General features: G+C 41.2%; 2 protein-coding genes across 2 annotated transcripts; one reads left to right on the top strand and one right to left on the bottom strand.

The window, feature by feature from the left end:
* Positions 1 to 95: 95 nt before the first annotated feature.
* Positions 96 to 16758, top strand: slc22a31 (solute carrier family 22 member 31). Its single transcript, XM_085271079.1, has 9 exons — positions 96 to 622; positions 8045 to 8148; positions 8323 to 8477; positions 11358 to 11526; positions 12704 to 12849; positions 13091 to 13199; positions 14134 to 14348; positions 14489 to 14600; positions 14782 to 16758. Exons 1-9 carry the CDS (start codon positions 233 to 235, stop codon positions 15215 to 15217), a joined length of 1836 nt encoding a protein of 611 aa, XP_085127205.1. The 5' UTR covers positions 96 to 232; the 3' UTR covers positions 15218 to 16758.
* Positions 16730 to 27744, bottom strand: dpep1 (dipeptidase 1). Its single transcript, XM_085271090.1, has 10 exons — positions 26896 to 27744; positions 26634 to 26760; positions 24262 to 24394; positions 24035 to 24185; positions 22082 to 22151; positions 20738 to 20914; positions 19881 to 19965; positions 19681 to 19756; positions 18771 to 18906; positions 16730 to 17112 (listed from the first exon to the last, which is right to left on the bottom strand). The coding sequence occupies exons 1-10, from the start codon at positions 27027 to 27029 to the stop codon at positions 16924 to 16926; spliced, it is 1278 nt and encodes a 425-aa protein (XP_085127216.1). The 5' UTR covers positions 27030 to 27744; the 3' UTR covers positions 16730 to 16923.
* Positions 27745 to 27817: the final 73 nt, after the last annotated feature.

The following is a 27817-nucleotide window of genomic DNA, read 5'->3' as shown; positions in this document are numbered from 1 at the left end:
ACATCAAAAGCATCGACTGTTACTGACAGCTCCCTGGACTCCCGCTGTCTGGGGATTACCCTGAAATTAGTCACTCAGTCTCCAAGTAGCAGGTGTGTCATAAAAGTCGATCCCCGGGGCTGTGTGACCCTAAGATCCGCCCCCTGCCTGCCTGCTTCAGCGTCGTGCGGCTGTGCGCTCTCACTGCGTAAAAGTCTTCGGACCGTCTGTTACCACGAGCTGTCGACTTCAAATGGATTATGAAACTAAGGTTTTCCCTCACACCGGGGGCTATGGGCGCTATAACCGAATCGTGGTCGTGTTCAGCTGGTTCCCCAGTTTCGCCGTCACGCTGAATCTGTTCAGCGACGTGTTTTACACACTCATCCCGGACTCGTACCACTGCAAGCCAGACCCGACGCTGCTGCCCTCCGCGTTCCTCCTAAGCAACTTCTCCACACAAGGGTACCTCAACCTCACCATCCCCTGGGTGAACGGCTCCGGTCGGAGCCACTGTGAACTTTATAAGTACCCCCCCAACTCCTCGGACCTCTCCGAGAACGCGCCCAGAGAGAGGGTGCCCTGCACCACAGGGTGGGAGTACTCTCATGTAGCGGGCCTCCAGAGCAACTTTGTCACTGAGGTAAGACGCACGTTTAGCCCTGGTGTTAATATACAGATCTGTGGGGGAGTTAGGAGGCAGAGATACAACAGGTTGTGGGTTTGGGTTACATTTTCTTACCCGGTGAAGCAGTTTCCTTTCACGTGCTCGTTTCTGGCCTTGTTTCGTTGAGCTGCTCTGTCTGCTTAAAGGCACGCTGTGTCACGAACACGACTGTTGGGCAGCTTTCAGTCAATATTGACTCAAGTTGAGCAGTTAACACTTTCTTGTTTGCTTGAATCTTACTGACTGTCGTTTATCTGCCGTGGCTTCTCGGGAACGAAGATGAGAGGCCAGCCAGCCAGGGAACAAATGCTTCATAGTTCATATAAGAAGTGTATAATGATAATTTGCCTCCAAGAAAGCAGGTTGGCACTCAAATATGCAGTCCTACATGCACTTTTGCTTTTAAGCAGGGTTTAACTGTCTTTTAACCCAGCGCGTGAACTCTGACTTTGACCTCCTAACACCCGAACTTTTTCATGGCATGCATTTTTAGTTTCTCTTTGCTAATTGGGCTGATTGGGACCTGATTAATGTAAAAACAAAGAATTACCAGATTTTTTTGTTTTTTGTTTTAACCCGATTTTTGTTTCTGAGAAAAATGAGATCCACATGAGGACATTGGTTTTAAATTTCGATGGAACAGTGGCAGTATAATGTCCTCATAAGTGGATATCCGGCCCTTGTAGAGCAAAATTTAGTATTTTGGTCTAGACAACCCAAAATGTGATGTCCACACATGTGGATACCAGGTCCTAGGAGGTTAAGCTTTTCTCCTGCTTTTGGAGTCATCCCAAAAGATAAAAAATAAAAATCCCATCATGACCTCACAAACCCCTAAACCATGAACAAGGGGCCTTTTACATGGGAAAACCCAGGGTCCTTGCAAGCCTGAAATAAACATCTGCATTAGTTTCCTACCTTTTCTGTAACTTCTGGGTAATTTCCGACATAAATATTTTTCAACAGTTGGATGACTGAACTTTGATTATAGATGGCACTGTCGCCCCCTTAGAAATGCTGCAAAACAGTTTTAGTCCACCCCACAGTGGGACTGGCCTTCTCAGCACAGAAGGTTATCTGTCAAGGTGTTTTGTTTTTTCCAAGGAGAATTCGTAAGCCTCTGTTAAAGGCGTTGAGCTTAATGTCAAATGTGATCCTAAATCTATCAGAACGACCCACGCATGAGAAACTGGGACTGTTGTGGAGGACTAGAAGCTGAACTCACTTCTGCTCATTATTAATTTGACCTCTTTATAAACATGTTGCTGTGGATCTCCACAGCAGTCCCAGTTTCTTCCTTTACCACCATTGAGTCCTAGCACAATTTAACAGCATGAAACGTGCACTACTTAATTTCAGAAACAGCTGGAGAGAGCACATCAGCAGCAGGCGGTGCTTTTTACAAATCATGTAATACAAGCTGAGCTCATATGGCTCATAGAGCTCAGCAACACTAATGTGAAGCAGCTTGAAGCTTTGTATGTTGGACGAGTGGTTCTTAACCAGGGTGCCACGAGGTAAGCAGGACACTTTGAGGAAGCTACGTTGTTTCAAGCTGATGACGTGGCATCTTAAAATCCCACAGTGACACTGCTTTAAATAAAATAATTAAACGTAAGCTTGCAGGTAGGTGGATGACAATGGACACATTCATTTAGCTTTTGCTACTTCTGCTGAAGCACTGTGAGGCAGGCTGCCAACACCCATGTTTTGGCATGACTCTCAAATGTTTTCATCTGTTGTAAATCATCCAGACTTGTCTGCTGTATGTCCTGCTGTATAACTTCACCAGAGGAACACCAACAAACCTCGTGTTACATAATGATATGATGATAATATACAGGCACAATTTCATTAAAACAAATGCAAAACAACTTAAATGAACACCTGGACCACAGTAATGCGTCCTAAATCAATGAAAAATCATTCAGGTGCACAGAGACTCATTAACGTTGAACAAATGACGTACCAATCAAATACATTATTTCAAAATAGAATTGCACAAACTGATTAATTTACAGATGAGTGCAGGTGCACAAACTTCTTTCCTTTTAGCTGTGTGCGTTAGTCTTTCCAGACCAGCACCAAGTCCCTTTATCCACTGCTTCATAGAATGAGCAAACATGCCCTTCCAGTATGGTGCAATTCACCTAGCTCTCCTAGCTCGGAGAGATGCCAAAGCCCTATAATTTGTTTGTTTCTGTGTTAGCGTGAAGCCCACTGGGTAAATTCCCAGCACACGTGGTTTGTATTTTAGGACACCTCTGACAGAATGTATTACTGTACGATCTTGGTGATCTGGCTTGACCTCTGAGGTGCCTTATCAACAGGCAGGTTGAAAACTGTGTGAGGCTCACGTCAGTCCTGTGTGAGCAAGAGGATGTGATGAGGAAGTAAAGGGAGAGAGGATAATGAAGGTTACCCCGAGGGTGATGGGAAGACATAGCATTTTAGAAAAGTGTTACAAAACTAGGACTGCATTTTTTTTTTTCTTTTGTCCTGGGAACTATAAATACTTTAATAAAAAAATAAGAAAACAACACACTCTAGAGCTTGGTACTCCAAGGAAAAACTCATTTTAATTGCAGATTTCCATATGTTAAGACATCTGGGTTGACATGGGAGATTTCAAACTGCGCAGACGTATGGACACGTCATAGATGTTTTAGCTAACTGTGGTTCATGGACAGTTCACTATTAGCATCCTAATGAACAGATTGTTGTTTACAGCTCAATCATTTGTTAAAAAACACTCATATGCGTGACAGATATGGATCTGGGAAGGAAAAGGGGCCCACAGAGTTCTGTGCTACACCCCTACACAATCACACTACATCTGTTTTGTGCTGTAGTATCTTAAAACAAATATCAAAATGTGGACAGTTGTGGCTGTTAGCAGCTGATGTGGGGGGGTAATACGAGCAGGACACAGTCATTATGGGTAATTGCCCCTGAGCTTGTTCTCAGATTATCATCTGTGTATCGTGCCTTATCATGAGGCCTCTATGACAAACTGTGGCAGTGGGGAAATTAGAAGTCCCCCCCCCCCCCCCCCCCCTCCAGTTCCTTCCTGAGACCCTGAACACAACGGCTTCCTCCACTCATGTCGTCATTCGCTAAGACAAAGGACCACTCCAGTAACGGAAAAACTGAGCAGAGTACAACACGGGCGCTGGGTGGAATAACAGTCACTAACCATAGCTGTCCAGCACTCTCCTCTATAAACCAACTTTATCAAGTTTAGAGACGGATGTTCACGTTTGTGGCCACTAATGTTTGAGGAGCTTACCCTGCAGGGTCCAGGCTTCCAAAGGGCCCTTAATTTGTATGCAACTTTTTTGCAATCACACTGATTATTTAGTGCATATTTTGAAATGAGTTTGCGTTTGTTCAAATGACCATGCAGCAAATATGGCACCAGATGATATTCCTATATAAAATAATGCACAGAGAGGAGTTTAGTTTTTACCTTCTGTAGGCAGCTGGAAGTTGGTGAGGAGACCCGACTGATCAAAAGGTTCAAGCAGTTCATGTTTGCTCCAGTAACCTGGATTAAGTAAATCGGATCAGATGTCTAATTCACATCACTGTTCCTTCTTTGTCTTCTCATGTGCCGTCAGTCGTCATTGCTTGAAATAAGTGACGGTAAGTTCAATTGGAAAATAAGTCTGTGTAGGAAATCCTAACGACAAGACCCAGTGGGAATAAAAACATTAGCAAAGAGAGACAATTGTGTCCCATATACCCTCAAAATGTAATTTTATTTTGACTGGAAAAACTCCAGGAGAGGGTTGAAACCTTGATAGAAATTATCTGTGTTGTGGATTCCTCCTTTGGGGGGAAAAAAAAAATGCTTGTGCCGCTGCGATTACCTTAGTTTCAGCACATATATTGACATAATGGCTTTACTTTTAATAGAAGAGTCCTCTTTTTAACTTGGCAAGATAAAGCTCATCTAAAATTGCTAAAAAGTAAATCGTAAGATCAAGTAAAGCCTAAGCAAATTTTATAAACGTGTGTGTGTGTGTGTGTGTGTGTGTGTGTGTGTGTGTGTGTGTGTGTGGATATAGAGATATACACATATATTAAAAAAAAACACAAACAACATACTGTAACTTCTGTCAGTGCTGTGCTTTTGGAAACCGAATTTCCCAGAGGAACCCACCCGAGGGATTAATAAAGTTCTATCTTATCTTATTTGGTACACTGTTTTCACTACTACTATTTCACACAGTCATGTGAAAAAGAACAGAAGAGGAAAAACTATGTGTGCCTCATAATTCAGTAGCTTGAGGAACCACCTTTAACTCAAAGTAATACAAAAAAGCATTACTTCATCAGCCTCTCGTATCACTGTGGGGGAATTTTGGCCCACTCTTCCTTACAGAGTTACTTTGGCTCATTGAGGTTTGTAGGTGTTCAGTTATGCACAGCTCTCTTACAGTTGACGTCTGTACTCTGACTGGATCTTGATTCTTTTCATTTTTTTTTTTTTTTTTTTTGTCTTAGTCATTCAGTTGTCCTGTTGCGTGACCCAGTTTCCTTCAAGCTTTAGCTTTTGCACTGATGGCCTCACATTTGACTCTAGAATACTTTGGTGCACAGAGGAATTCATGGTCGACTGCCGTGTGCCCGTCCTGTGCGGTACCTGTGCAGCGCTGATTGTTTTAGACGAAAGAGACTTTCTTCTGGTAACACTTCCAAACAAACCACGCTTGTTCAGTCTTTTTCTAACTGTACTGTCATGAAATTTAACATTAACATGTTAACTGAGGCCTGTAGAGTCTCAGATGTAGCTCTTGGGCTTTTCTGTTTTGTTTTTCAGTCTCTCTGAATATTGAATGGTCAGACCTTCTGGTGAATTTGCTGGGACGTCCATTCCTGGGAAGATTGTTGCATCATATTAACGCACACTTTGACGCTTCAGACCTGCAACTGCTACAACTCTCACTTACTGATGATCAGTTAATCAAGTGCATTTGATTATCAGCACCTGGTTGCTATGTAGACTCTTCATTTCTATGGAAGGGGTACGGGTGCACTTTATCGCGGGTCTGCATAGAATTACTCATATGAGTCTAAGGCCAGGTGCAATTGGACACCACTGACATTGCATGAAATTTGTAAATCCTTACCAAATATTTACAAAAAACTTGATCACACCTAAAGATCTTATTGTTAAAGAGCAAGAAACGTTGAACTGGAACCATGAATCATGGAACCTGATTAAACTGGTTTACAACAAAACCGTATCACTTACTCAGCTGACAGATTAACAAAAAATGAACAGCTGTTAATGATCAAATGTCCCATCACCTTCAGTTGAATGACCCTCCTGGCCTCTGTTTTAAATGTGATTCACTCCACATGATGCTGGTCAAGCGATCCGGTCACACCTGAGCGCATCTTTGTACCACTTCTAAACTGCATTATTTTCAAAATAACAACAAACGCACTGATCAGAAGAACCAATATTTGTTGGCTTGTTGATTTAAGTGAAAAAATACTCAAGATGATCAGATTTCTTAACTACTTGTTAAGTGTGGGGGGGGGTCTGAAGTCTGTCCCAGGAGATGGGACAGAAGGCATCGTATCTGTATTAGCTTTAAGTATTAGCAATTTGATGCCACTTACCAGTCTCTCAGCCGTATTTACAATTTTGATCCCCCCAGGAACCTCCTAGGCAAACCCTAAAATGTGCTCGGCACATTGGAAAGTGACCTCACGTAGTCAGTCGTTTTCATTTAGCTCCTTTCTGAGCTCTTCTCACTTTCTTCACTGTTTCCTTTGATGCTTTGACTTTACACTGTGCGGCTGGATCAATCTGTAAAATACAGAAAACATGACTGGTGTCTGTAGGAAAGTAGAGGAGATGAGGCTGGAGGGAAAGTAGATGAGAATCTTTCTTACAGGCAGGGACTGGTACTAACCAGGCGTAAAGCTGCTGGCACTTTATTCTAATGTAATAACACTGTCAGCAGGCATCTTAACTCGATTACAAACAACATGATCTACATTCCTGATTCCCCCACAGACGGCTCTCTGTGCGTTTGACTCAACTGCTATTCTCGGCATGTTACATAGTCAGGTTATGATGTATGCAGCATGTTGGGAGCAGCTCTAATTTGTGCCTTTTAAGTCTTTGATAGAATGTTTTATACATAAAGTATAATTGCATTGGTATGACTGAAACCTTTCGTGCTGAGGTTCTGCAGTGTAGGCGTTTAGCTTGATTTCTTACCTTTTTAGTTGGTCACTTGTTTTTCATCCAATTGCAATTTAAAATGAAGAAATTGACTTTTTATTTTTTTATTTTTTAAAATCTCACCATTTTGGAGCTGGATGTGGAGTACCTCTGGAAAACTGGCTTGCAGATGCTCATCAGAACTGGAGCATAAACATGTTGGAAGGACTGCTGCTAGAATTAACTACACATTAAATATCATTACCAAACTTTTCAAAAGGCACCAACACTACAAACAGTAGATGGACCCGGTTAGCCAGAAAATGGCTCGCTGTCAGGACCCATGAGCACCTTTATAATCATGCATAGTACCACGTTGGGCCCCTTTAGCCTTGATCTGTCCTCGACAAGGTGGTGGAAACACTCCTTGAGATTTTAGTCCAAGGTGAAGTGATGGCTGCACATCCATGATGTGAATCTGCTGTTCCACCACATCCCAAAAACCTCCATCAGATTGAGATCTGGTGACTGTGGAGGCCTTTTGAGCACGGTGAACTCGCTGTCATGTACAAGAAACCAGTTTGAGACGATTTGACTTTTGTGGCATGGTGCATTATCGGATGGACGTAAACGACAGTACTCACTTAGGCTGTGCCGTTTAAACCATGATCACTTGATTATAAGAGCTCAAATGTGCCCCACACCATTTCATCACCATCACCAGTCTGAACTCGTAGGGGCTGGACGGATCCTTGCTTTCATGCTTTAAAAAAACCCTACCATCATATTGCAACAGAAATCAAGACTCATCACAGCCTCAGAACATTTTTATTTTTTATTTTTTTACTATTTTCTGTAAACCATAGACATGATTGTGGGAACAATCCCAGTAGATCAGTTGTTTCTAAAACACTCAGACCAGCCTGTCTGGCAGGAATGACCATGGGACGCTCAGAGTTGCTTAAATTACCTTTCTCATTCTGATGCTCAGTCTGAACTTGACTATGCAATGGATTGCTGCCATGTGATTGGCTGATTTAGATATTTGTGCTAACAAGCAGTTAAACTTGTGTACCTAAAAGTCTTCGTGTATACCTACAGTGTTGTTCAAGAACTCTGACATTAGAGCACTGAAATATTGAATTATTGTCTCACATTTCCTTTTAAACTCATGACATTCATCAGTGTTTGTGCTGCTTTTTCCTCCCCTGCAGTGGAACCTGGTCTGCAGTGACTACTGGAAAATCCCCGTGCAGCATATCTGTTTCATGACTGGATGGATTCTGGGATACATATTTCTAGGCACCCTGTGTGACTGGTGAGTAATAACCTCAGTTGATATGTAACTCTAAATAAGATATAAGATATAAAGAACATAAACACCAGAATAAATGTGTTTAAAACGGTTGCATTAGATCATCATTTTTGTGTGTGTGTTGACTGTTTAGGCTGTGAAGTTTCACTCGTGCATGTTTTACGTCTGTGTCTTCAGGTTGGGTCGTCGGCGAGGTTTCCTCCTGTCCGTCGGTCTGTCCAGTCTGTTGGGTGTAGCTCTGTGTTTGTCCAGGAGTGTGGTGGTGTTTCTGCTGCTGCGTCTGTCTCAAGGCGCCTCACTCGCTGGGCTGTTTGTGTCCTCCTACATCGCCCGTAAGTAATCTGTATCCACATTTTAAAGCTGATGTCTGGCAGTCGAGCTTTCTCACTGAAGTAGAAAAAGGTTTTATGGACTGGTCACATGTTCACATTTTACTTACACACATAAGAGGCCAGAGGGTAAATAACAAGTGGCACATGATCGTTACTGTGCATCTGTCATGGCGTGCTGTGTGCCGTGTCATTGAGGGGAAAATCCCTCAGCCTGACATGCTCTCCGGGGTTATGGTTTCAACTTTAAAGCGTGCTCATCAGCTTGCTGTCTCTCTTTTATTTTGTTTTCCTTCTTAAATCATTGAACAAGAGATTGCAATGATACCTGATACTATATCTTTCTATTGAGAAAAATCTGATGTCGTGTAAAAGTTAAATAATGTTAATGTATTTGCCCAGCTAATTATCTGTACACCGTGCTGTGCTGAACTAATCTTATCAGTGGAAAAGATAGAAGCCCTTGTTGTCCCCACAGAAGCAGGTCAATCTTGCCCATCTTATCTTTATTTGTGGAGAGTCCTGAAATGAGACTTGATACCTTCATAGTAAAGTCTGAAATTCATGCATTAAAGGATATACTGCAGCATTGCATTAAACTAAATCTCCTCACCTTCAGTCTAAAGCAGTATCTTTGATAGATCACCGTTTGCAGTGCTTCATGTTTGATTCTCCAGACAAATTAGTTAAGATGCGTTCATGCTTCAAACTCTATGCTAAACTTGACAGCATTTTATTGTGAAAGTTGTTTGGAGCATTTGCATCACTGCTCATTTCTATTATCCGTATTCATTAAACTGTGTAGTTTGCAAAGAGAGGCTGTAGATAAATATAACCACCAAGTGTCTCTAATCAGTTCAGCTTCCATCATGAAGCCTCTGATAACATGAGGAATAATTAAATAACTTTCATGAAATCACATCATCCGTCAGACAAACTTCCACATTTGTCTGGTCATATAATTTTATTAGGAGACTAAAATATACAAGTCGTGCAGAGACATTACGTATTGTGGTCATAATTCCCTTTCTTTTTTCCTCTTTTGGCTGCTCCATTCAGGTCGCCGACAGCAGATCTGCTGCTGCATGTCCTCCTTCACTACATTCATGAATCTCCTCTTGAGGTCTTCCTCTTTTCCTCCTGCCTACATATCTAGTTGATTCTTTTGTTGTTAAATGTTACTGTGTTCACCAGCTAGTTGTGGACTTTCTCCTGCTCACAGGCTGTGGCAGGAGACTGTCATTAATCAGAATGAGCGAAGTTGATTTGTTGACAGTGTAAGGGATAATGCACAGAGACATGTCGATATGTAATAAATACCTGAGCAGTGACTGTGGTCCACTTGGTCCAGTCACTACAGTTCTTTAACATGACTGAGTTCACTGAACTCGGATGGCCTCAGAGTACCTTTGGGATGTGGTGGATCTGCAGTATCTGTGATGCCATCATGTCAGCCTGGACCGAAGTCTCTGAGAAATATTTCCAGCATCTTGTTGAATCTGTCATGAAGCCTTAAAACAGTCCTGAAGGCAAAAGTGGGCGCAACCCTAGTACCAGTCACAGGCTTACCCAGTGACTGGTAGGTGTACAAATATGCTACCATTCAAGACTATTGGGGGGGAGCAGGAATTTTTTCTGTTATTAGAATTATAGCTTCAGTTGTTTGTAGCAGGCACACTGGAGATGGATATTATATTGGTAACTAAAGAAACCAGGCTGTGACTGACAGCAGGCAGGTGACTGGAGCTGAGCTAAGAGGTGTGAAGGTCGGTCATACTTCAGCTGTCCTCTCTCTGTGGGGCAAACGGCACAAGTGAGCCACCCCACTATGAAAAGTCCTCAGCTTTCAGTCTTCAGCAGGAGATTCAGCAAAACTTCTCTGCTTGGTAGTGATTCTCAGTGAGCGAAGGTGGAGATTGTAGATGCATATGAGAAATGGGAGGAATGTGGGAGGCGTACTCCCACATTCCTGCAAGGTCAGGTCGAAATTCACTCCAGGGTTTGTTTTGGCGTTGTTTGTTTGTTTGTTTGTTTGTTTTTCTTTTCTTGGACTGTCCGATTAAGTTGCTGTGTGGGGTTAGGCTGAGAGGGGAAAATGTTTTGTTTTTGTTTGGGGTTTTTTTTTTTTTTTTTTTTTGTGGGGGGTGCTATAGGCAGGAGGATATAATAGCAGGACAGGACTGAAGGCAGGGCAACCAGGAAGTGAGCTCCTCACTACCCTAACGACCACGTCCACACTGAAAACCGTTCCACTTCATCCTTCTTTCTTTAAAAAATAAAATTATAAACTTAATATGTTGAAATTTTATTTTGACAATTTGAGAGCAGATTCTATGTTTTAATGCTGGTTTTCATGTTTTTGCACGAGGGTGGACTTCAGGTCTCCCCTATTGGGAGGTCAGGTCTTTGATGGCAGGAGTCACTTGAGATAAGCCACTTCCTTTTCTGCCTATGAGGGTTTAAAAGCAGTCTTAATGGTGGTACAGAAGTTAAACCGATTGAACCCTGGATGAGTGGGTGACTCTATCAAAGATTTAGAAAGTGATAAGTGTAAATAAAAACTAAATAAAGGACAGATGTTGAGGAATTAACTTTTAAATTAGAAAAACAAGACTGATTCTTATTGAAATCACCTAAAATGGGACTTTTAAATTTCCTGGCTGTTCCATTTGGCATTTCCTTTTCTCTTAAACCAAACAGGAGGTGAAGGTAGGCGGGGCTTTCACCCTTACATGCTACATGACCTGTGCTGACATGAAGTTTGAGGATGTGCTACAGTGTGCTTTAGGCACGAGGTGGCTGCCATAGCAACGGGATGAATAGGTTTGCTTTCCTTCAGCTGTGCTCTGATGCTTTCTTTTTTTCTTCTTCTTATCCCCTTAGGGTTGGAGCTTTGCGACCCTCCCCATCGTCTGATGGTTGCTATGGTCAGTGGTTTCTTCGGCGTGCTGGCAGAACTGCTGTTGCCAGGCATTGCGGTTCTGTCCCGTGATTGGCCCGTCCTCCAGGCGGTGGCCACTTTGCCTTTAGTTCTTCTGCTGTCCTATTGGTGGTGAGTCAGCTGGTAGTGTTTTTGGAGGCGCACAGGTAAACACGCTGTTTGTTTTTCCCCAGCGGTTCTCTATGTGCCGTCCTCACGCCATAACATAATGCGATCTTCGTTCCTGTCTCAGGCCTCTTCAAGCAAGCCACACCCGAGTTCACAAGAATCTCCATGTTTGTTTAATTGTTATCTGGGATATTTTAGTAGATAACACCCAGTCCTCAAACGGTCTTTACATGAGACCCTATAACAACAAGTGTTATCATTCACTCAGATGCTCTGAAAAAATTGCCAGGTAACAGCTTAAAGGCCTCAGGAGAGGCTGTGTCATTTTTATTTTGCATGGGGAATCTACAAAACTAACATGGTATGCTCTGGGCTAAAAATTGTTCATGCATTTGTGTCATCGTGGCTAGATGGCTGAAATGCCATATTTACCAGCTTAGATTTGGGGGGGAAAAAAACTGTCAGTACTCCAAGCAATACAAAATGCTGCAGGCAAATTAAAGTATTTTAGACACGGCATCAAAATTGTTTAGATCTTGTTTCTGCTCTTTAATTATTTTAAAAAAATTTCCTCCCAGAAGAGGGAGACTATTTCACTTCCACCATGTTGTTGTCACAGCAACAGCTTCCAACTACAAATACAATAATTGAATCATCTCAAGTCTTATTGAATTTCTGAGCACATGATGTAGACCGCACACGTCCTTGAAATCTGTCTAATTACACTCCAACCTCAGGTGGAGGGGGGAACTGTATATAAACGTGTCTGTAATTCCCAGCTGTAAACAGTGTACTGTATTTTAAAGATGGATGGAGCTTTCAGGCTGGAAAGTGAAGCCAATGCAAAAAACTTTAAACATGCATTTTTCTCTAATGCCGAGCAGGGGGCAACTCCTACCTTGTACACTGCTTAGAAGTCAATGGGGAAGAAAAATGACCCCAATGTCTATATTTTGTCTATAAAGCAGAGTATGCCTACCGTATGATTTCTCATTTTTACCCACTCATAAGATCAAGTTTAAAAAAACACTTTAATACAGATTTTCACTTACTTGGCCATAACATGGTGACTAAAGCACTTATGATGTTGCTGTTTGAGATGTCAAAGCCTTTTGACTTGCTATTGATATTTGTGATGGATAATAACTGTTTTTTTTTTTGTTGTTTTGTTTTTCTTCAGCTGTGCATCGGTATTTCCAGAGTCTCCTCGCTGGCTGCTGGCCACAGTTCAGATTCCTCAAGCGAAGAGGAGCCTTCAGGATTTCTCTAAAAGAAATTGTGTTTTTCTACAAGACGACCTCTACCCTGGCGAAACCCTGCTGTCAGGTACACACACACACACACCTCTAGGATTTCTCTGTAGGCGTGTACAGTTTTCTCCTGGTTGTTGGAGCACAGGCGCTAAACCTTAAACGTGATGCATTAAGAGAAGAAAAATCTGGACCTCACCAATTTCTAAACCCTGGTATTTCCTTGGTAGAAGCAACACGTATTTCCAAATCAAACTCAGTGGGGTTTAACTTTGTTGGGACATCAGTTTAAATGATTTCCCTGTTTGTGGTTACAGAGATTGATTCAGTGTACGGCGAGGACAGTCAGCCACGATACCACTCTGCTCTGGAGCTGCGTCGGACTCACGTCATCTGGAAGAACTGCCTCATACTCGGCTTCACCTTGTGAGTTTCCTCTCTTCATGAAATCAGCGGTCCCGAGTCAGGGGCGCTACAATGAAGTCCATAAATATTTGGACAGTTTTGGTTCTGTGCATCACCAGAATTCATTTTAAATGAAACAACTCAGATGGAGTTGAAGTGCAGACGTTCAGCTTTAATTCAGTGGGTTGAACAAAAACGAACAAGAACTGCAGGCGAGTGTTTGATAACTGATACTGAGTTTTTCTTAACACTGAGGAGAAGTGAGAAAAAACCTTTTTGTGGTGTTTTTGTTCAGTAGTGGGTTTTTTCCTTGGATCGCTCCCATGGTGCCATGTTTTGCCCAGTCTTTCTTATTGTTGAATCATGAACTCTGAACTTCAAATGAGGACTCGAGTTCCTGTTTAAGTGATGTCGAGATCCAACTGGCAGTAATCAGACCTGAGTGTGGCTGGTGAAATTGAACTAAGCTTTCTAAACCAAAACAAAGTATGAGTTAGTTCATGATTTAGCAAGGAGGGCATCTACTCTCCACACAGGAAAGGCATGTTTTGTTAGCTTTTTCCTCCTTGTTGGGTTGTCTTCGTCTAATATAAAAAAAAATTTGACCTGAAAATTTGAAATCCTGGAAATATGTCAAAGTAAAAAATGAGGAAGGGGGGAAATACTTTGTCATCAGCTGTACACATCAGTGGTTTGTTACTTTGTTACAGAAGAGGTCAAATTAAAGGGGAAACAATTCATTTGTTTTTGTTTGTGTTGCTATGGCATCAACCATGAGGGCAGGAAATGTACAACATGCTTTCAATATCTGCTGCGCTTAAACCACAAAACTGATTACCAAGTGCCACGACAGGTCCAGAGCTAGATGGACTGAGATATTCCCTAACGGGTAATTTTTAGGATTTGAGGTACCCGCTTTCAACCTGATTATTTTATTTTTTCCTTTGCCATCCAGATTCATTGGAACAGGCATCCAGTACTGCTTCACCAAAAACCTGCACACTTTCTCCAATAAGTTCTACTTCAGCTACTTCCTCCGGGTGGTAACTGGAGCGCTCGCCTGCATCTTCCTGTGTTTGTCCATCAATCACTTTGGCCGACGTGGCATGCTTCTCCTCTCTGCCATCATCACTGGACTGTCTTCACTCCTGCTGCTGGCCCTTACACCATGTATGTAACATCCACACAGGCCCATAAGATCTACTGTAAATTCCCTTCAGAGTTTCCTTGAAAAAGTTTTGGATCACATCCCAGAAAGTTTTTCACTCTCTGGTTTTAATGACTCTTTTATTGACGTTTGTGTTTGACAGACCTGCAGGGTGGCCTGGTGCTGGTGCTCTCCGTTGTGGGTTTGTTGTTCTCTCAGGCTCTCGCCATGCTCAGTGCATTCTTCACCTGTGAGGTGATGCCAACTGTAGTTCGGTAAATGTCTCTTTGTTCTTGATTAAACTGAAAATGGGACGTATTGATCCCATTTGCTGCAAAGTCAAAAGGAAGTTTTAAAGTACAAAGAAAAAAAAAATGGGTTGAAACAAAGTACCGTGCGATCTTTTCACCTTGGTGATTTATTCTCCTTTTCCTGTGCTTCCTCTCTCTCGTCCAGAGGTGGCTGCCTTGGCCTGGTGCTGGCATTGGGTTGTGTTGGCAGGGCCGCCTCCTCCCTGATGGAGCTCCAGAACAATGGTGGCTATTTCCTCCATCATGTTGTCTTCGCTTCCTTCGCTGTCCTCTCCGTCCTCTGCATAATGCTCCTACCTGAAAGCAAACGGAAACCGCTCCCAGATTCCATGAAGGACGGCGAGAACCAGAGGCGACCACCCCTCTTCCTGTCGCAGCCCACCAGAGACAGCCTCCCTCTACTGCACGCGCGTGCCCCTTTGTCGGAGTACAACCCGGATAACTACTCCCTCCTGGTGTCTGCCACCAGGAAGATGTTGACTAAAGATTCTTTGCCTTACAGGATCGGTGTTCCTGCTCATCCCCCTCTGCTGTCAAACAATGAAACACAGGAACCAGAAACTCTGAGAGATGTGTCTTAAATTTAACCCTTCTCCTCCTCTTTACACTCTAGCTTGAGGGGAGGAGCCGAAATGTTACCTCTGACAGGCTATGATAAGCCTTCAGTGCAAGGGTCAGTGACTAGCTCTTCATAACTCATCTGGAGAGCTGGATGCACTTTAGAGCAATGGCTCCAACTTTGTCAGTTTTCATCAATATTTCCATCTGGTCTATTTACATTTTGTTACTATGCAGTGGCGTCTTCACGCATGGATCCGGTCCACCGCTGTGGGACGATGGCCTCCTTTTGCTGTGTTTTGTCAGCCTTTTCTGAGATGTAGGAATATGTTGGTACATTCCCAGTGCAGCTGGGGTCACACTGCTCATGTCTGTGGTAGGCATTCAAAGCAAACTGGCACACTCCAGTGTTACCAGAGGAGCTCTGTCATGTAAAGCTCTTTGATTGCGTTTCTCAGTAACACAGTTCATTAAGTCTGTCTGCCTGACTCACCAGCAGATAGCAGCGCTGAGTGAGCTACAGATCACCAGAACACCCAAGACTATACTCGTGAAGCACAGCAGGGGGCGCTGATGATGTACTAAAAATGATCAATTATAGTTTTTTTTTTTGTTTTTTTTTTTTTTTTTAAGGCTTTTTGTTTCCTGTGCAACTAACAAGCTTCATTTGTCCTTTTTCTGATGTTAGGATGTGATCAGTGTGGATAAACACAACCATTTCTTTACCATTACGTTTTTCTGTCTTCATGCTCCTTCTATAAACCACATCTATTACCAACTATTGCATTAAAAACTGTCTTGTTGTTTTCTACTTAAAAACTGGAAGTGGCTAAATTTCAAGATGCACTAACCACAGCAGCTGCTGAGCGAAAAGTGCGTCTGTGTCTGGAATGCTTCAGCTAAAACGCAACAACGTTGTGGAACCAGTAGACATATATATTTACATTCTTTTTAAAAAAATGGTTTGTTTAATGTTCTTTTATGTTTACTAGTGCGGATGTTTTACGTGTTTAAAGCCTTTAGTTCGAACTGTGAGATGAGATCATGTCTTCAGCCGTCAGTGTCGTTGTGTGATAGTTTACTGTTTGTGAATACATAACTTTACCTTCAGTGAGCAAACAAAGGTGCTTGTGTTGGAACTACAGTTGGTGATGTAAGCTTTTAAAACCTAATGTTTTATTGTTTCTTTGTAAAGTAAAATGTGCAAAAGCTGAGTGTTAACTTTTTAAGGAAAATAATCTAAATCTTTTTTTACTTCTCTGTAAAGCAAACTCAAATCGACAAAACTTGTTTTAAAAATGTTCAGTGATGGTGTTTCTCTCTCTGAACACTAGATGGCCCTGTTCACTTTACAAAACAAAGAAATGTACTGCTTGGAGTGAAAATGTTCAGGTGTGTTACTCAGATTATAGTTGTGTGACTTCATTATTCAACTAGGAAAAAAAAAACCCTGTTTACAGTCCTGCCCATAAAAAGGCACCTTTACTACTGTTTTTGTTTTAAATGAGATAAAATGGATGAATTGAAACTCTGACTCAGGTTTAAATAAACTTTAATAACATAATTTGTTTGTCCATCTTTTATACCATTTTAGTTAATATAATTGAGTCTTAAAGCTTTAAAAACTGCATGAGGGGAGAAAGTTGTGCAGTAGTTTCTGTCAGCGGTATAGCATTACAGTTCAGGATGTAACTCAGGACTTACATACTGTAGGTTCTACAGTCACCCATTAAACAGTTGATGTAATCCAAGCCTGGAGAACCAGTGTAATCAGAAGCGCCAGTGTACTGAGCGACTGGGCTGATCCATTGGAGCCGGTAGTGCTGGGGTATCCGAAGCTTGTTCTGCACGGGTTCTGCACATCTTCGTTTGGAATGGGAACATCATCTGGGATCTCGTTGCTCATGCTGTCGCGGACCTGACACACAAAGATGACATCGTCAGGCAGGAGACAAAAACACTAATGGGGTGTATTCACTGTGAGCCCATCTGCTATTCAAAGACATTGTTTAAAACCTGATGTAGCCACGGAGTAGCTGTCAACACCAACATTACTTATACACACACATTTTAAAAAAGCTCAGTGGTCTTTAGATGATCATTGATAGCTTAGAGATTGTATTCAGGCATATGTCCCAGTGATCCACATGAGGGTTCATCTGTTTATCTATAGTGCTGTTAAATTTAAGTCCACTTGATCAAAGAAAAACGATAATAATGCAGAGAAACTGGTAGAAGGTGTGGTTTCTGGGGATGAGGAACAATGACTCACAATAGTTAAATGTTATAACCCCCCCCCCCCCATCATTATGCAGATGCTTATCTGGTGCTGTAAAGTCAGCTGAGATGCAGATATAATTCGACAAGTCATTACCTAACCGTAAACATCTAAGTTTTCGGTTAGGTAATGACTTTGTGAATTGCTACTTGTCGCAAAGGACATTTGTCACAAGACAACCTGCAGAAACCAGCTAGTGCAAAACATTTTGTGATGGATGTGATTGGAGGAATTATTATTAAACACCTTGCATTCAGAGCCATTTTAGAGGAAACCAACATGATGACTCGGATCCCCACAGCAGGTCTTTGAGTGGCCTCACACATGCAAAGAACTCACTCACTCCTGATCAACTTCCCTTGAATGTGCACAGTAATGCACCGTTTTAAGTTGTTACAGATAAACATCCAGTCTAGCTTTTGTTGCAGGCATTAACTTGGAGGAGTGTTGCTCTTGAGTTGATGATATATCCCACGATATTGATGGTCAGAGTTTGATATCATGGATTTTGGTTTTTAAGACATTTGCAGCTGGTATAAAATTGATTTAGTTGAAATGATTTTTTCTCTTCAGCCTTGACGATGTCATGCAGCTGGTCTCTGTGGTGCTCAAAAATAGTGGAAAAATCTGTGACTTAAAAGGACCCAAATTTCAGCCCAACCTTGTGCACTTTTGGTCCTGTAACAAAGAAAATGTCCATTTTATGATTTCACAGTTGGTGGAGAATAAAAACCTGACTTTGAGGGGTTAGGTGGGAAACACTCATTTGGTGGTTTTTAATGGAATAACAGATCTACTAGAGTCACTTCATCAACCAGCTCAGAATTACAATCCGGAAACAACTGCTATATCAGATTTTATTGCTTTAAGGTGTGCTGAGTATCTAATTCTTTCTTATCGTTGCAGATCCTCAGATAAGGAGGCTGATATCTCTGTCACGCTGGTTTAAATGGATGGAGTGAGGAAACGTCTTAACAGGTACTTTTGGTTGCTCTCTCTAATTTCCCAAGGGGAAACAGATCTGCATGTTTGATTTGGCCAGGTGCCCTTCCTCCTCACATTTATCCAGGCTTGGGATCAGCACTGGGAGTACGCTAGCTTTGTCCTCTACTTTCAAACTGAAGATCTTTTGCATCTAAGGTAAATATGTTTACCACTGAACAAGCCAATCAATCAAACGTGTGCAACCAACTTAACCAAGCTTCTTCACACAGCTCTCCAAATGATACATGAACCCATGAAGTGCATCGAGGTTTAGGTTACTTGTGTGTGTTTGTGTGCATGCATTTATTCCTTACCTTCTCAACCTCACTCATGACACGGAGCAGGTTATTTCCAAGAGCAGCTTTGACTTCCTCATCAGTCCATCCTCTCCTGAGCAGTTCAGCCACCAAATTGGGGACCTTGGACACATCCTCCAAACCCTCAGGTACTCTAAAAGGACAAATTTACAACCAGCGAGTTACATGTGATGTAAAATTGAGTGGATTTTTTTTTATACAGCACTTCCAAAAAGCAGTACTATATTTAAAACAAACAAACACAATTTTTTTTTTATCAAGAAAAATTACAAGAAAATGCAGCTCATTGGAAGCAAAATGTAAAGAAAAGTGTTGGTGGGTTTTTTTTCTTCATCAAGACAATTTTGAATATGACACGAGTCTAACTACCCAACGGGCAAAGTTACAGTACTGTGGAAAAATCCTGAACCACTCCTCATTTCATCATATTTTCCTTCCAACGACTCACACTTTCTTGCAATATTTTAAAGTGGTCTTGACCAGTAGTTCTCCAGGCTTTGTGAATGTTTTTCAAAGTGTTTCTTTGGACACTGGCTGCTTTTTCCATGCATCTTCAGTCCAGTCCTTGTACCTAACCATTTTCAGATGAATATTCTTTGCTTTTTTTTAAAAGCCATGTATAACACAGACCTTTCAATCATTCAAGAATAAAAGGCACGTAAAAGGATGAACCAGTATAGACACTTAAAAACAAGACTTTGTTAGTAGCACAAAAACACATCATTTGTTCCAATTTCTTTAGACGAATCTCTGAAAAATACCCAAGATAATAGTTTGACAGGAGAAGAAAGTGTTTTTGCACCAACAAGGTGATTCCCAAAGAGCTATTAGCAAAAAAAAACTTTGGTGCATCTCTCCACGGTGTGCCAATGTCTTCACATTTCAGCGAGTTTATGTGGGAACACACCTGGGAACGCCATCATAATCTCCACCAAAGCCGATGATGTCTGCCCCGGCCACTTTCTTTATATGGTCGAAATGATCTATAATGAAAGCAACAAACTTGAGAATGAAGTGAATGGACAGAAGATAGCTTTGAGAATGAAAAGATAAATGTTAATGTTTAACTGGTTTACAGCAGATGTCATGGTCACAGCAGTAATTTACCTGCGACATCAGACAATTTAGCCGTCTTGCTGCAGGTCACATAGTCATTGTAGAAGTTGACCATCACAATTCCTTTAGTTTCATTCTGGAGAGACAGACTAGTGTTAAATGGCTCTGATCTACTGCAGAGAATGACAGAAAGTCAAGAAAAGCATCAACCGGGCCACAAAATGCACGTCCCAATGATCCGCATGAGTGCACTGACCTCTGCTACGTTTCCTGGTTATAACTTTACGTGTATCATTTTACAGTGCTGTACAATAACTTTCTTGCTTTTATCTTATTTTATTGACTTTAGGAGGGAAGTTGTCATTACGCATCATTTAACTTGATCCATTTACAGCCATTTGCAGCTCATCTGTTGCATAAAGAGCTTTTATGGATGCGTTATCTAAGACCCCAAGCAGCAGTTCAATATCAGCTGGCTGCGTGTTTTACTGTGATCAGGTGATCTGTTGATGCATTTTGCTCCCCCACATCCAGATCACTTACAACATCTGTGGTGCACTTGGGCCCAGTTTTGTGTTATTTCTAAGAGCTGGAAAGAGCTAAATATTATTCCTATTCCACTCCATTAATTTGATGTGAAAGTTTCAGGCAAAAGGTTGTGGATGCTAACTTGTTAAAGTACAATATATGGTTATAATTTAAACCCTCTATTTGCATTGTGACTCCTTGCTTTTACTCCCACTTTTCAGATGGTTTCAACTATTTGAGGAGCAAACACCAAAGATGATGCAATAAGAGAGAGAATCAAACAATAACCATGTGAACTATTCATATACTGCTGATCTTCACGAGGTCCTCAGCCTTTAGGTTGACCTGCTGTTTCTTTCGGTTGTGTCTCGTGAACTCACCACTCGTCTCAGGACGTCATCTGGGACGTTCCTCTTATGTGGACAGACGGCGTATGCGGAGGAGTGGCTGAAGATGACCGGAGCTTTAGACAGGGTCAGCACCTGGTTCATCACCTCCTCAGAAACATGAGCCAGGTCGATCAGCATCCCCAGGCGGTTCATTTCCGCAATTACTTGCTGTAATGTGAATGCACTTTGGTTACCACTGTGGTTGTTATTGTTTTTATATTTTCTGATTGCTCCTTATTTATATATTAGTTTCAGTTAGTTTCAGTGAGGGTTGGGAGGATGTGCCCAGTGTTTCAGCTTTGATCTTTTTAAGTATTATTTTATGTAGCACACATGCTAAGAGGTAAGATTTAAGAAAATCTGTAAAGCTTTTCTCAGGCTTTTTTTTTTTTAAATTCAACAACACATTAATTTGTTTATGTAATCATGCGTCAGCAATTTTTTTTTATTAGTCTGCCGTTATCTAACTCCATCACAAACAGCTCCAACACTCCCTCCACCTCACCTCACTAAGCTCATGTGCGTGTTATCAACAGCAGAGTTTTTTTACACCAATTCCACCAATATAACCTCTGGCAATAAATGTTATTTTCTTTGAAGTGCCTCAGAAGAAACTTTGGGCTAATGTCGTTAAGCTATAAAACATAATAACGGAATACTTTTTTATTGATGCTCTGTCAGTGTTTTCTGATGCTTCTTTTCCGAGTTAATGAGGTCATGGTTTTTACAAATGGCTGTCAGCAGTCTGAGTTGTAGCTCTCTCCTGATCACTTGCATATAAAACAACAATTTTAACTTCAAATCTCTCCTTCAGGCCTGCTGTCACTTATTTTCAGTCCAGTTCTTGTGTAAAAGGCCTCTTAAATAGTTAACATAAAGAGATTCTTAAACATTTGAAAAGTAGTGATTTACCATATACACAAGAAGGTCAGCTTTAACCTCCTAAGACCTGAACTCTTTCACGACATGCATTTTTAATTTCTCTTTGATATTTGGGCATATTGGGGCCTGATGAATGAAAAAACAAAGAATTACCAGATTTTTTTTAACCTTATTTTTGTTTTTAAGAAAAATAAGAGCCACATATGAGGATATTTGTTTAAAAGTTTGATAGAACAGTAGCAGTATAATGTCCTCGTAAGTGGATATCAGGCCCATGTAGAGCAAAATTGAGTATTTTAGTCTAAATAACCCAAAATGTGATGTCTACATATGGACACAGGGTCCTAGGAGGTTAAATGAAAAAAGAGGAATAGGAATAAAGCTACACAAAAGATGTTAATGTGTAACATAGTACTCCCAGAAATAATGATTTCCCACGTTTGCATCACTCACTTTGCCAAAAGAAGAGAGGCCGTTATGCTCCGATGGCTCTGATCCAGTGTCCACGAGCCAGTTATCTACCCTGTGAATGAAAAAGCAAGTGTTAGTAAACATGCAAAACTTAAGACAACGAACAATCTGGAACTCATTTAAAGTAAACTGAAGTGTTCATTAACATTTAATGAAACATTGAGAAAGATGGTAAATGGCCTGTATTTGTATAGCTTTACTAGTCCCTAAGGACCCCAAAGCGCTTTACACATCTAGTCATCCACCCATTCACACACACATTCACACACTGGTGATGGCAAGCTACATTGTGGCCACAGCCACCCTGTGGCGCACTGACAGAGGCGAAGATGTACAGAGATATTTTAAGGTCTTTCTCCATGATTTCAGACGTAGCAGATTATATAAAGTTCACCGTTTTCCCAATTCTAAAAACAAAAATAAAAATAAAAGAATTGGTAAAAGAATTTAGTAATATAGTTTAACATCTTCCTGGAGGCCGATGTTCACATGGTGAGGTGCAGACCTCCCTTTCTTTCATGCATGTCTGCACAAAACCTTTACAAAAACAAACAAACTTTATTTGTCACATACACAATCATACAGAGTACAACATGTAGTGAAATCCTTGTGTCCGAGCTGCAGACGTAACCGCGCCATTCCAGAGCTTGATTTGTTTAGCATGGGGATCCTGGATCCTGAGCTGCACTGAGTAGGAGATGCTCTGCAAACTCTCGGTACCTCAGCAGAGCTGGCAATATCATCAAGGACCACTCTCACCCCAGCAACCAACTGTTTGAACTATTACCGTCAGGCTGACGGTTATAGGTCACATAAAACCAGGACAAACAGATTCAGGGATAGCTTCTTTCCCAGAGCTATCACCGTAGTAAATAAGCACAAAAACAATTGAACCTATTCCATACCGTCACTGTCATTATATTATGCTGTTATTCATACTGTCATTATATTAATGCTGCTATCCTGTATATATTGTACATACTATTGTTTGAGTACTTACGATTGTTTTTGTGTACTTTTTATATTTTACATTTATATTTATTATTGAAACTTGCACCAAGGGAGTGGCACTCCAATTTCGTTGTACTCTGTACAATGACAATAAAGGCTATTCTAAATTCTCTGTACACATGTATCGTGACACAAAAGGCATTCTATTCTCTTTCTGTTTCCTAAATTTAACCAGCTGCTGGTTGCACCTGGTTGGGTCACTGTTGAGGTAAAGCATATCAGTACAGATTCACCTGCCAGTGAATGTGATACTGCTGCCTGAGTGGGCCTGCAGGAATCCCCCGTGCTCTCCACAGCTCCAATGCAACATCTGAACCTTACTGTCGGCTCAGTTAATGAATGGAAACAGTGCAAACACGATCCAGAGGAAGTTATTCTTCACATAAGATGTCTCTTGATTCTTTTTCACATGAATTTATTATTGAAACTGTCACACAGTGACACAGCCCCTAACTCTGCATTTTCTGTTTAATGTTGTGTAGTTGTAATTTGGATAAACATTCATCTGAATGGGGAAGTGAAGGCATGTGACTGAGCATATTTAACTCAGCTGAAAATACAGAACTAGAACTAATAGCTACTATATTTTCTGCCTGGAAAACACATGTCATATAAATATAGAGGCTCAGTTTTCCAGACTAGTTCTCAAAAACACTTTTCAGTGAAGATGTTGATTGAATTTGTCATTGCGATTGATTTTTGTCTGTGACCAGGCTCGATCCATGCCTTGCAAATCACTACGGCTATTTTCAATTTTCTTAGCAAAATATAACGAAACAATGTGTTTATCAAGACTTTTGCGCAGCATTATAGTCAATCAATAGAAACATGAAAATAACCTACTCATTGTTTGTATTCTTCTGAAAATTCAAACAGATTTCTTCATATAAGTAACAGCAAATTAATTGATCTTTGAGGTCTTACCAAGGTGTGTTGCAGGAGTGGGTGAGTGTGAGGTAGCGCACCCCCAGCTGGTACATGGTGCGCAGGGTCCCCAGACTGCTGTCGAGTGAGTGACCACCCTCAACCCCAATCAGACTGGCGGTCTTACTCATATTAAAGGCCTTCAAGATGTCTGTGCAGATATGACAGTTGATGTGTGATACAACCAGGAGAAGGACAGCTATGAACTGTCGGAGTCAGTGTCTCACCTTGGCTACTGGAGGCAAACATGAAGATTTCAGGGTATTTCTGACACATCCTGTGAATCACGTCTATCTGCTCCAGCGTTTGTCTGACAGCATCTTTGTACTGAGTGTCACAGGGGACGTATGCTGCCCAAAACTGAGGACCAGAGCAAAGATTATACTATGTATAATTAACTTTCAAAGTTAAACAAAGATGAATAAAATACAATCATACTCTCAAACACATATGCACAATGCTGTAAAAAAGGTATTTGCCCCCCTCATGATTCTCTGATTCAGCAGGGTGTGGCTAATTCATATTTTAATTTGTGGGTGTGGGTGGAGGCGGCTGCGTGTTTCTTTTTCATGGCATTGATTGTGAGTGGTTGCTGGAAGCTAATGACTGTCACTGGGAAAGTGATTGATTGCTAAAGCCCAAGTCACGCAAGCCTACAGATCAGTAACCACCTGTTGCTAGGGAAAAGTGTGCACATCCTAACCAGTAGGTTAAAATTTCCTGGTGATTGGTTTGGTCACTATGATATTGCTGCGGTCCTCTGTAGTTTGCATGGAAGTGACAGACTTGTGTACGTTCTGAGTCAGCAACATCCCGAGACCACAACCACCCAGTCAGTGAATGCATGTCTTCCTAGCAATGACTGTTTGTATCACGCCCCATGTAGCCAACACCTCTTGCGCAATGCACATGACATCATTCAAGAAACTTTAATAGAAATTAACTATGACAAAAAATAAATAAAACAAAAAACATATCCCCCCCCAAAAAATTCTTTTTTATTGTTTTGGGGGATTTTAATTTTTTGAGTGTTTCAAATGCTCGGCTTCTGTTGGCTTTTCTGAATCCCTGTCTTGATTTCATTTTCGTTCTAGTGATAGTTGCCTGAAAGGAGTATTACGTTCACACTGCAGGTCTTAATGCTCAATTCCGATTTTTTGATCAAATCCGATTTTTTTGTCTCCTCGTTCACACTACAAATAAAATGCGACAGCAAACGCGCTCTAGTGTGAACGCTCAAAGCGGCCCGCATGCGCAAAAGAAGACGTCACACACAACGCGCTCTGTTTAGACCAAGAACAAACAGTATTGTTTGACTGATGGCCGTTAATATAAAGACTTCGGACTTTACGTTTCCCAATTTTTGCTTTAAGTTATTTTGTTATTTACATAATAATGTAAATAACCTAATAATGATCCTTATTGCTGTTTAAGAGAGGAGCGGTGCTTCAAAGGATAGCTGCAGATTTCTGTCAGAATCTGCAGATTATACAGTACAAATAAAATGTTTACGTTGTCTTCCCAACAGTTTCACTGACATCTACACTGGATGGCTAGGAAGCGTTCGCGATGTCTTCTCGGGCGCTGATAATTGGCTTCAGTCTTGTGTCGGTGACGTAAAAGGCGGATTTAATGCGACTTGACCGTTCAAATAGCAGTCGCTTTCTAAAGCATCGGATATGTATCGGATTCAGTACCACATACGAAAGTGACCCAGATCGGATTTGAAAATATCGGATTTGCGCCGTTCACACTGTCATAGCATGATCGGATATGGGTCGCATAGGGTCAAAAAAATCGGATTTGATGCGCTTTCGCCTGCAGTGTGAACGTAGATTCTTATTTTCTGGGCTTTCTTGGAATGAGTGCCAGCTCTTTCACTCTGTATCAATATAAGTGCCCTTTGTTTTCCCCGTTTCCTTCCCCTCCACATGGTGTAACACCTTCCTTCTGTTTTTTGTTTCCCTCCTTAATCACTTAAGTAATAACTAGTTTTTAGCTTCATATTTCGTGTCTATTTGTTTCAGTTATGGTAGTTTCAACATCTTCTGTTCCTTTTGCGAAAAACGGTTCCCATTAGTGATTTATTTTTATTATATTATTTTATTGTTTTGTTTTATTTCTCCATGTGAGTATCTTAATTATGTTCAGCTGTTTTTGTTACCCTTCTCTGTCCAAACCCAAATAAAGCCGTCAATGTGAACATGTACAGCCCCAGTTTTCCTCCTGGTGTCCTGTGTGTGTTTTGTGTGTAGACTTTTTAGAGATTAGAAATTAACTATCAATATTTGCCTTTTAGTTTTGGACCCCGTCTCCTGTGCACTCCTTGTACAACTCTGTACAACTGCAATTAAAAACAAAATGTATTGACAGATATAGATTTTTTGAGATGCTTTTAATCTCTTGAAGAAATGGCTGACTTCTCTGCTAATAATATATTTAAAATGAGAGTGTAACATGACTTTTTAAAATGATCAGTCTGATTCAGTTATGTTATTTTGTGAGATGTCTCCAGTGAGGAAGGTTTGTAGATAAGCTGTGGGAGCCCATTGACACTGAAATTATGTTTTTTCTTTAATAATTCTTCCATCGTGTGTACCTGAGCACCCAGTCGTCCATCCTTGATCTTAGGGATGTTGGTGTGAGTGTTTGCCAGTGTGTTAAGATCCACTTTGTTCAGCTGATTGTTGAATTGTGACCGAAGCTGCCAAGGCAAGTCATTATGACTGGAACAAAGCACAGGAGAAAGATCACATCAGGAAAGAAGTGAACTTGTTTTATTGGGTCAGCATTAGACTTCAATCGCAGATATTTACACACTAATCACAAATAAATAAATAAACAAATAAAATTTCACTTACCCATCAATGAGTGGCGTCTCTGACATTAACTGCAAGGCTCTGGCCATGTAATCGTTGGGATCCACAGCCAAGGTGATGGCGCAGGAAGTGATCCAGAGCACCAAGCATGAAGCCAAATTTACCCTGTGCAGCATTTCCTAAAGTTTAAACGCACTAAATAGATTCCTGTCTTACTCTTTGTTTGTCTGGTTTTATCCTGATAACTAAATCAAAAATTGCAGTGGCTGAGCCTCTCTTTGACCTTAATCTTAGTCCTTGAGCAGATTTCTTACTTAAATGTCCTTCAGTCCTTTGTCTGTTGGGATCTTTACAGATTTTCGCTCCAGATTCTTTCTGTTTTCAGTTGTTTATATGGTGCCAAATCACTACAAAGGCTGCCTCGAAGTACCTTTTATTGCAGGACTACTCTTTGCTCCTCCTATGTGCTGAGTAAGTTTACAGCGCCAGCTATAATAAATGCAGCTCAGTAGCTTATTAATCTCTGGCTCTCTTCCGCAGTGTGTCTTTGTCCTGTCTTCCTCCCCTGACCCTCAACAAATGGCCACCCCTTCCTGAGCCTATAACTGGTGAAGGATTCGTTTGGGTAAAAAAGGAGTTTCTTCCCACTTTTGTTGTTTGGTCATAAGGGGGTCACACGACTGTTGAAGCTTGACAGCAGAAAAAAAACTGGTTTCAATTGGTGTTTTACTTTTCCCTTTGAGTGTCTTAATTGTGTGGATGCCTTAATAGGCATCCACACTATTGAGTTCCTGTTTCTCTTTAATCTTTATACTTTATTCTAGTTGCTTCCGTACACTTTTTGGCACTCAACTACTCCCACAGTTTTTGTGCTATTTTCACCGTTCAAATCTTAAAAAATTCTGCTCTTTCTGCTCTTTCCGGCTATGACTTTTGGTGCTCATAACTTCTATACTTTTTGAGA

The sequence above is a fragment of the Mchenga conophoros genome, linkage group LG1, assembly GCF_057382185.1.
Source record: "Mchenga conophoros isolate Kocher_MC1m ecotype Shallow Benthic linkage group LG1, M_conophoros_male_GT1.1, whole genome shotgun sequence".
Lineage (NCBI taxonomy): Eukaryota > Metazoa > Chordata > Actinopteri > Cichliformes > Cichlidae > Mchenga > Mchenga conophoros.
Note: the sequence above shows the minus strand (reverse complement) of the source record. Positions and strands in the feature narration are given on the sequence as shown.